The 11,450-nt window shown below is 32.8% G+C and overlaps 1 protein-coding gene across 1 annotated transcript in view; it reads left to right on the forward strand.

Annotated features, from left to right (window-relative positions):
* Positions 1 to 11,450, forward strand: part of LOC106882671 (inositol 1,4,5-trisphosphate receptor type 1) — a 314,426-nt gene that overhangs the window by 37,266 nt on the left and 265,710 nt on the right. The window contains exon 2 of the mRNA XM_052978577.1: positions 7,767 to 7,837. Within this exon, the coding sequence (XP_052834537.1) occupies positions 7,767 to 7,837 (71 nt within the window). The remainder of the gene's footprint in view (positions 1 to 7,766; positions 7,838 to 11,450) is intronic.

Raw genomic sequence — 11,450 nt, forward strand, 5'->3', positions numbered from 1 at the left:
TATATATATATATATATATATATATATACATACATACATACATACACATATAAAATAACAAGAACAGGAAAGCATAAATATATATATATATATATATATATATATATAGATAGATATATAGATATATATATATGCATGTATAATGTCTAAAGTACATAGAAAAGGGAATTTTGCCAATTATTCAACTGAGGAAATAAAAAGACTGCATATATTATGAATCATATACATTAATCTTTAACTCTAACATACGTTAATTGATAATTGCTGTTTGTAGAAGCAATAACATGTGAAAGGAGAATGTTCCAGAGCTGCAATTTTGGAATGAAGAATTGAGAAGTACTAAGAAGGAAGAATTTAAGTGATAGGACACACTGATATACCAAAAGGAAGATATGTTTTGTTGTACTCTATGTCAGCTTCAATCAAACAACTATATGATAAATAAATTCAGGCTATTATTATTCCATAATTTTATTCAAGTATAGTGTATGTGGGATTGTGTTATTCAGTGTGTTATATCATTTTAAAAATGTTTGGGCTGTAATTTGAAGGAAATTCATCTTCTGTTTCTAGCCAATTGAAGGACCGCATAGACATTCTGTTGTTGGCTTGTGGAGCAATGGTGAGTGTATTGAGTGTACTTGGCTAGAGTTGGTAGAGTTTATTACTTCAGAAGAGCAGAAGCTATTGAGGTAGCATCAGTTAGAACAACGAACATGTTGAAAGCATAATGGCTGTTTGCTTAGTGAGTCTGTGTTAATCAGCTAAATGGCCTTTTTGGAGTGTGATCTTGAGTGTTTGTATATCTTGCAATTGTGCCATCCTAGATAATTGAGCAGTGCTCTGATGTAGCTGATACTAAAGATTTGTAGAAAGTAAGAAGCAAATCAGTGCTGAAGTACTTTCTAGTCCTGAATAGAAAAATCTAGTCTTTGTGATACAGTTGTAGCAAAGTTTTGTGAGGTTATCAGAAGTTGAGGATTAGTTAAATATTCATTCAATATAAATACCTGACAGCTGATTGAACCAATAAGATTGAACCAATAAGATTGAACCAATAAGATGCCTGACTGCTGGTCAACAGTTTGTATCTTGTTACTTCTGCTGTATGGTGTCTATGGCAAATACATACCTATATCTCTCAATAATCCAATTACTTACTTGCAAATACCTTTGGGAGGTTGTCTTCACTGCATGAGTGGTGACAGTTTTAATAGCTTTTAGTACTGAACACAAAATCTTCCCTTGTCCATATCTGGTAAGAGACAAGAAGAGTAGCAATGAACCTTTTATGTTTAATGGTTACATAGAATTATATAATTTAATATAGCTGCGTTGAAGCAAATTTTATTAAATACATAAAAGATTACATTTATTGTTTAAAAAAATGTAATTATAAATATTGAAGAAATAAAAATATAAACAGAGTTTTTAATGACATTTTAAAGAATTTTAGAACATTAGAATAAATATAATGCTATGTATTCAATAACAAGTTATTCTTTTAATGTAAAAGCCATTCTTCTAGAAGACCATGCTTAAAAGCCTCAATGTGAGTTTTTTCACCTCTGGACTAGGATCAAGAACATTATATTTTGAGGGCAGACATAAATGGAATCATGTAACATAAATTCCTTCCCCAAAGTTATTCATGACAAATGTGAATCTGTGCCATCCAAGTGTTAGCACACTGGATAAAATGCTTAGCTGTATTTTGTCCATTGCTACATTCTGAGTTCAAATTCTGCTGAGATTGACTTTGCCTTTCATCTTTTCAGGGTCGATAAATTAAGTACCAGTGAAACACTGGGATCAATGTAATTGACTAGTCTCCTCCCCAAAAATTTCAGGCCTTGTACCTTTAGTAGAAAGGATTATTATTATTTATTATTTTTACGATGATGGTGGATTGACAGAATCATTAAAGCATAGGACAAAAACAGCTGCATTATTTGGTTTGGCTCCTTCTGTTGTGAAACCATATCCCACTAAGGTTAACTTTCCTTGTCTTCTTTTCAGGATGAATAAAATAAAGTAACAGTCAAGTAAATACCTTCCCCAACTTTTAGATCCTGTACCTATGCTAGAAACAATTTTATTTGAATGAAGCTATTTTATAGTTTGCAGGGATGTTGCCTTGAACTTTGGTGACAGCAAATCTCAAAGCTCAAGAATCTTTCTTATAATTCTTGCAGAATATAGGATGGCACTTTTCTGCAAGTTTACAATCATCATCATCATCGTTTAACGTCCGCTTTCCATGCTAGCATGGGTTGGACAATTTGACTGAGGACTGGTGAACCAGATGGCTACACCAGGTTCCAATCTGATTTGGCAGAGTTTCTACAGCTGGATGCCAACCACTCTGAGAGTGTAGATGTCTGTCTCAATTTCATTATCCTTCACCTTCTGAGGTAACAGCTTGGGTGTTGTGTCAGTGCACAGGAACAGTTGTCACTTTTGTCTTTCAGTCTCTTCATCTCTCTTTGGTTGATTCTATAGTAGAAGACATTTTCCCATGAGGAGGCACAATGAGAGTGAATCCAAAATCACATGGTTACAAAGTAAGATTTTTAACCACACTGCCATGCATATAACCACTCTTGAGGTAAACCCTCCATTTGACCACCATTACAAACTACAAGTAGTAATGGGTTTAATATTTAATCCTTCATGCACTCTAGTCTTCAACATCAAACTCATTGTTATTCCTGTCCTTCAGTTTTATGATTGAGTGTGTGCACTCTCTTAAATCAATATCATTATTCTAACCAACTGTTCCTCCGCTCCTAATTTTCTCATTGCCCATCTTCAATTCTCTACATAATCCAAATGAAGTGATAAATATTTCCTCGAGTCATCTGGACTTATGAATCTGATGATTATCTCCTGGATTTGAAAGCATGAAGTGGATGAAATGTCAATGCTTTTTGTGGATTAAATGCCAATCTATTGCCGACAATTTCCCAAGATCTGATATTCATATCTGACAGTTAGGTAAACTTAGTCTTGTAAAATTAAGCTTTTTATAGACACAATAACATACATGGTAGGGGAAAAGGTGGTATTGATTGAGGTTACAAAACAACTATGTTTATTTTGTATGTGTGTATTATTGTCTAGTGTAAGTGGAGGGAAAAAAAAAAGAAAGACTTTGGGCTTATTATAGATTTCCTGTGTTGCATGCACTTCTTGCAAACCCAGGTCCATTGAAGAAGAAAATTGTTTAATGGAAAGAGGGAGAATAAATTTTAATTTAATATTCAATTAATGCATTCACTTCTGGTATTACTTATTTGTTTGGATACATATTTACTGGGCAGCAAATCTATGTGGAGATTCCAGAGAGACAGGAAAAGTGATATAGAGTATTATATAGAAAATCAAAGGTGATCTTCCAACAAGTTGTTCCAGGATTTTGCAAAATATACTATAAAATTTCCAAACTCCAATTGATGTTACTTAATATTGAAAATGGTTTTATTTTTCCCCCATTAATACAAGGAAAGGAATAACTATACCTGCAAATGTGGCTGTGTGGTTAAAAAGCTTGATTCCTAACCATGAAGTCTCTGGTTCAGTTCCACACCATGACACCTAGGGCAAGTGTCTTCTACTATAGCCCTGGATTTGGTAGATGGAAACTGGAAGAAGCTTGTAATATGTTTATATATGTGTGTGTCTATGTGTGTATGCGCACGAGTGTGTGTTTGTTTATACTGTGTACCTTTGTCCTGATATCATGTAATGGTTGTAACTGAGCAGCATTGTCATACAAGTAACATCCAGCTACAGAAAATCTGCTTCAGCAAATTCCATTTGATCCATGCAAGCATAAAAAGATAGATGTCAAATGATGGTGATGAAGAATATTTTTTTTCCTAGGTTAGCAAATAAAATTAAACGACAGAGTTTAATGTTATTTGAAAGTTGTATGTGTGGGTGTGAATGTTGAGGTTATTGCTTTTAGTAAAAGTTTTACTCATTATGATATATTTTGAGACATAGTCACAGATAATAGAGGAAATTGTTGTGTATGATTTTTCTCGTACACATTTCTCATAATGATGCTTCCACATGTCAGTAGCATTAAATATTTAAGCTTCCAAAACAAACGGAGAATATATATGCCATCCTAATCACACAGAATAGGTTTCTGGTCAAAAATTAAAATCAATTTTGGGGGTTGAAAAATCAATCTTGTTGCAGATTAGATGCCAATCTATTGCAGATAATTTTACAATACTTGATATCTACATCTGACAGCTAGGTAAACTTAGTCCTGCTGAATCTAGTTTCATATTTTTAGATACAATGTCACTCATGGGATTAGATATTGATTGAAAAGTATTTATTGCTGTGTTTCTTGATCTATTGCAGCAATGCACTCCTTTTACAAATTGCATTTTACAAATATGCCCCAGATGATTTGAATCAAACATAAGTTAATTTTGTGCCATGCTTTATTATCCAAATTTTCGTATTCTGTCTCATCCAACAGTCTCATTTTAGATATTTGCATAGACTAGTATCCCCTACATTAAACTTTCTTTGAATTACCTAAGAAAGCAAGAACCTATATAATTAAATTGTACTGGACCTTGGCAAATCGTTAACCATGTTTTCTGCTCCTTGATAAAAATGTTTCACTCATATTTTAATCACTACACATTGATATCAATGCTAGTGCCACATAAAAAACACCCAACACACTCTGTAAAGTAGTTGGCATTAGGAAGGGCATCCAACCATAGAAACCATGCCAGAACAGACAATGGAGCCTGGTGCAACTCCTTGGCCTTATCACTTCTGGTAAAAGTGTCCAACCATGCCAACATTGAAAACAGACATTAAACGACGATGATGATGATGGCCTCATAATAATTCCATTTAACAACCACACTACCATTCTAACCAGAATAGTGTAATTGTAGCTAATGAATCAATAAGTTAATTATTATCATTCACCTTCCATCTCTAGACATCTGCTACCTTTACACTTCTATTGTTCTGTGTTCTCTGAAACCAACTGTGAAAGTACTATGCTTACACATAACATATTGCACATGCTATTTACATATGATATATTGACATATGGAAACACCTTCAATGCTTTTAATAACCCTATTTACTCAGCTTGAAAATGATCTGATTGATATTTCCTCGCTAAAGGTCTGTTGGGAATAGTTAATTATATAAATAGCTTGATTATAGAAACTATAAAGCACCTTTCTTCATGCTTTGTTTATCACATACTTGTATTTAAAATGTAATTTTTCTCGATATATCTTTAAGAAAAAATAGCTCTTTGTTTACATTGGTTTGAAGATATTCAAGAAACATTGGCTACAAGTATGAAGTATGGAAGAGGGGATGAGAATAAACTTTGTTCAAATATTGCTCAGGCAAGCTGTAGTGTAACAAGGTGGATAGTTTGCCTAGCAAGAGTGTGTTTTATATTTCAGAAATAGATAATTGAGATAGGTATCAAATATTTCATTGATTACTGAAGCTAACAATATAGAAAACTAAGGTTTAGTTTCATTATTTGAATTTCTGGAAACATATACCAGGATGTAGATTATTTCCATGTCTATTTGATGAAGAGCAATTGATATTTAAGGTTATAGTTGCATTTCTTGCCTTCTTTATATTCTTAAAATCTATTCTGTAGGTTTCATGATTGAATTATTATTTAAAAAGAATAACAAAACTGAAAATCCACTGCAGATTTTAGTCATTCTCTCTCACCACACTTTTCTCCTTAAGGAAATAGTATCAGCTTGAACCATAAATTCAGACATGCTAAACTATGACCGGTATGTCATCAGAGCAATTTTCTAATCTTTCATTCTAGCAATCACACTGGTTTGTTTTTAAAATTTTCTCACAAGTCCTCATGAAAAAAGATAAAAGTCATACATTCAGGTAGCCAAGGTTTGAATCTTCCATTCACTTAGAGACAGCTGTGAAACATTTTATTTAAAAAAAATGTTTGTAAACATACATCTGTTGCAGACTGTTTGAGGATTGTACTTGTTCTATATTCTCACATATATAATATATCTCAGCTTGTGTACATGCTGTTGTACATCAATTGTAAACTATTAAAACCTTTATATTTATTATAAAGTGCTAATACCTGTTATAAATTCTTTCCATATTGATTTCGTATGTTTAGATACAAAGATTCATTGTGTTGAATGTTTGTTAGTATATTTCCATTTCTTTTCAAATTTATTATTGTTGTAAGTGTTTTCTATATTGATTTCTTTCTACAAATTAATTTTAATTAAATAGTTAAACAAATACCATGCTCGTTTGGATATTCCACTTCCATAAAGATTACATTTTAGCAGCAACCTTTTGGTATTAAAATTCTGAAAATGAAAAACAATTCTGATTTTCATTACTTCTACTGGGTCTCTTCCACAAACCTCTGCATCACACATATGAAGGCCTTCATTCTGTAGTCCAACATCCTGAAGAACTTCCTTCCTTCTTATGTTTTCCTGTAACACACTAACCTCTTCCTCTTCAAGTATTGTATCAACTATACCATTCTTCCACTACCTCTATCATTATTATGAGAACTTGCATATATATAGATAGGCACTTATACATATGAGCAATTTTCTTTTTTAACTACTGATAAATTGCACTTTAAAAAGCAAGTGAGCCACATCTATGATTTGCTTTCAATTATGTTGCTAATGTGGAAATGTCAGAAATTAACTCTTTATCTTACTGTAAGTTGGAGGACCCAATAAGAAATATATGCATGAATTTGCAAAATCATAAACTCTCTAATGCCTTTAATGTAAAGGTTAGCTACTCATGCTTCCAGGTGCCACTAGAAGGTCTCCTCTACCACTTAAAATCTCTCTCTCTCTCTCTCTCTCTCACATGCACACACGTTCTCTCTCTCTCTCACACGTTCTCTATCTCTCTCTCTCTCTCTCTCTCTCTCGTTGCTGTTTTATCAAGCCATTCACTTGACCTAAACTGATGGGTAGAGGTCTCAAAATGTTCTCAGAAGCTGTATTCAAATTGCTCCTATTCAGGCTCGGTACCTCTGAAGGTGTAGTCATTCATCTGTACCTATGAATGTGAAGCTGAATCAACCTGTTATTAAATACTTACAACTTTAATTACATGTGTTGAGTGCTGCTTTCTTTCACTTTTTGACACACACACACACTCACATATATATATGCATGTATGTGTGTGTGTGTACAAACTGTAAGCAATGATTGTTGGTTTAGAATTTCACTTTGTAACCATGTGGTTTGAGATCTGATCCCACTGTGTAGTATTTTGGGTAAATTCTTCTACTTGGGTTAACTAATATTAGTGAGTGGAATTTGGTACATGGATATTGTGTGGAAGCCTATCATATGTGCGTGTGCTTTTCTGTGTGCATGTGTGTGTGTATTCATGTGTATGTGTGTATCCATGTATGTCTGTGTCTACATTTGGGTTTATGTTTAATTAGTGTAAAACTTGGTGTTTTTCAAAATGGTAACTTAGCCACTCAATAAACATAGATTGATAAAACAAAGTACCAGAATAAAATAATTACTTAGAGTTGACTGGAATTATTATGATTTTGAAGGTGGTGCCTCAGCATGATCACAGTTCAATTAATTGTTAAACTCAGTAAAATTATAAAAGAATAACTTAATTAGGTCTCTAGTATAACAAAAACATAATACAATGTCAAAGTTGTTAAGTTTTAACAATGCTTTTGTTGTGTTCTCTTTCAGACTTGTGGATGACAGATGTGTTGTACAACCAGATGCTGGGGATATTACAAATCCACCCAAGAAATTCAGAGGTTTGATAACATTTCCTTTTAATATATGCATATTTTTTTTATTGCTGTAATCTCTCCTAATTTTGTAGACCATTTTTTAGCTGTCCTGGAAAATATTCAAATAACAGCTATCATGGGACAAATTGTTAAAAAAAAATAAGCTAGAGTTCAAATGTGACTGTGCCTTTAAGTATTGTTCCTTTGAGCCTTTAAAAAGTGGCTAATCAATATGATATTTCTGCTATCCTATTCAAATTGACCTATCCTCTCCAAATACTTTGACTTTTCTCTTTCTGCCCCAACATGTATAGACACACCAATCAGATCACAGCAAATGATGGCTTGTGCTAACTAACATTTTAGAGATGATTGAGGCGAGACCAACAGCATGGTTACTATAGTGTTAATGTCACTGGAAACTTTATGCTACACATGCTAATTGGTTACTTACTCTTGTGAACTTCAATAAAAGTAAAATTGTTGCTCTCAACATTGACTAAACCTACTAGATAGAGGTTTAGTTGATATTTAGAGCTTTTGACATAAAAATATTCTTATAAAGATCCCTCTGTTTTCATTTGCTGGATTAGAAGTTTCTTGTCAGACCATTCTATTATGGATTGTGTCAACAATCCTTAGTCTACTCTGATGTGTATTCTGGTAGGATTACATCCTTTAAATTCTTTCTTGTGTGTGATATCAATCTTTCTTTATTTGTCATTATTTCATGCCATGCACATTTCTAGGAAGATGATAGCAATCTTCACCCTTCTTTAATCTTTTATACATAAGCATTATCGATATGTAATCTATATGCTTATACTAATATATAACATCTATGAAGAGATAACTTGAAAATATTTTGCAAGGAGGGTATAACAACCTAGACTGAAACATCACCAAGGCTTAGTTATTATACATGTCAAAAAGCAAAGCTACAACTCTTTCTCCCTAATCATTAACACAGCTAAAGTCTTTATGCTCTAAAAATATTCAAGACTGCATCCCTTAAAGTGCAATTCTTCAGAGTCAGAAAAAACTAAATATTTGCTAATCTCCCTCCAAGGCCTGAATATTCCTTGCTATAGGGTACTAAATGCATTCTGGAATAGTGCAGCTGCCTCCTAAAAAATTTACTTAGACAATCCAAAAAAAAAAAAAAAAGAAATGAATCATCTAGCATATAAGCAAACTTTTATGCACCAACATCTTACAAACATACACTCTTGATGTGCTTTGTCCTCCTTTTTTTTGTACAATTACTACAAAGATTCTTCTCTTTTGAACTTGCCTTTTATGTAGAACCTACTCTAAGTTCCTCCTCTGCTCTTACTATTTGTTTAGTTACTTCTACAATATCTTACAAAATCCTATATTAATTCATATATTACCCTTAAACTTTTACCTGTAGAAAATAAAACCTTATTTACATCACCATGTGGGAGTTCTTACATGGGCTATAGACATTCTGTGATGTGCCACCAACACAGGTGCCATTTGCATGACGCCGGGGTGCATTTACGTGCCACCAGCACGGGTGCCAACTTGCCTGACACCAGTATCTGTCACAACTGCAAGCCAAGCAAAATTACAGTCATGGCAGATGCCGGTGTCATGCAAATTGGCACCCATGCTGGTGTCATGCAAATGGCATGTGAAAGCACCCATTACACTCTCAGGGTGGTTGATGTTAGGAAGGGTATCCAGCCATAGAAAACCATACCAAATCAGACTGGAGTCTGATGCAGCCTTCCAACGTGCCAGCCCAGTCAAACCATCCAACCCACGCCAGCATGGACAACAGACATTAAATGTCGATGATGATAAATTGATATTACTCTAAAATTTCCTGTCTAAGATTTAAACACAACTATTTCATATTACATGTGGCCATGCTTGGATACACTTAGATGATATAATTTATTTAATCAGATGGAACAGAACATGACATATCTTGTTTACTGTGATAGTTGACTGTGAGAAGCAATAAAACTGAGGGCAACAAGTCAATTTAGAAGTAAGGTATGTCTAGTGTTGGCGAAACACAAACCCTATTTCAAAAATTTACAATTTACATCTTTTAAATATGAACAATCTGATTATTGCTGTGGTAAAATTACTATCGACTATCAAGGAGTGAGCAATACATTATTATTTTTTATGTGTTAAAACCATTTAAATATGAAGTTGATGTAAAGAGGCCTTTCAATTTTGTTTCTACCTGTGCTGCAGATTTGGAAGAAAGCATGAGAAAAAAAGAAACCGTATCATGTTATTTACTTCATCATCATCATTGTTTAATGTCCATTGTCCATGCTGGCATAGGTTGGATGGTTTGACATGGAGCTGGGCAGCTGTCCAGACTCCAGTTGTCTGTTGTAGCATGATTTCTTTGGCTGGGTGCTTTCTATGTGTCACCTGCATAGGTGTATTTATGCAGCACCAGCATGAGTGCATTTTATGTGGCACTGGCACTTGTAAAGGACAAGCATGTATGTATGGATGACAGTGAGTTTACTTGGTGCATCTTAAGTACAGCAAATCACAACTCCCGGTTCCTTTCCAAATTTAACAATTAAAACTTAAGTGTAGAATGGTCGTTTTTATAACTCAATAAGATAAGAAAGTGAAAAATCATTAAGGCTTAAGGCAGATTAAACAGTTTTGCTCTAGTGAGCATGGAATATAAATTTCTACAAGAAGTAAACATTTCCAGTATGGCAATCGAGTTTCTCCATGGCAAATATCAAAAATATAATCTTATTAAAATGTCAAGCTTCACTTAATGTTTCTCGTATAAAGTTCAATGTTAATTGTTACAAATATATATTTTACTATGCCATCACTATAGAAATTATAAGGATATATCTTCTAACAGTGCATGCAATGAACTTAAATATAAACAAATATTATTTTCCTTACACAAGCTTAATCTGGCTTGGTTCAGTCTGTATTGCTTTAAGGAAAATTGCTAGAGGCCATAGTACAGTTTCATAGGTGAACTGTTTAAATGTTTTAAATATATATTTATAATGTTTTCCTGCTACTGTTTGAGTATGTAATGCTATAAATACAGAATTAAATTGAAGAGATAATCTATTATTTACACAGTATTTATATTATTAGTTGATTGATAAGCTATGGAATGAAACCACTGACTCAGCTTTATATAATTCATAAAACAATTGACATGAAAATATTTTAAATTGTATATATATATATGTATGTATATGTGTACATACATACATACACACATACATATATACAATTTAAAATATTGTATATATATATATATATATATATATATATATGAATGTATGTCATGGATTACCAAGATGAGTATACCAAGGATATATATATATATATATATATATATGAATTGGAAATGTAAAAATAAAAACAAAACACAAAGAATTCTGCGGTACACGTGTTTCAAGCTTTATAGTTGTTGCATCATTATTGGTATATAATTGATAGTATAAAGCTATCTTCAGCCGCATATATGTATATGTATATATATATATAGATATATATATGTATATATATATGTATGTATATATATATGTATGTATATATGTATATATGTATGTATGTATATATGTATGTATGTATATATGTATGTATGTATATATGT

Source organism: Octopus bimaculoides, chromosome 2 (assembly GCF_001194135.2).
Source record: "Octopus bimaculoides isolate UCB-OBI-ISO-001 chromosome 2, ASM119413v2, whole genome shotgun sequence".
NCBI lineage: Eukaryota > Metazoa > Mollusca > Cephalopoda > Octopoda > Octopodidae > Octopus > Octopus bimaculoides.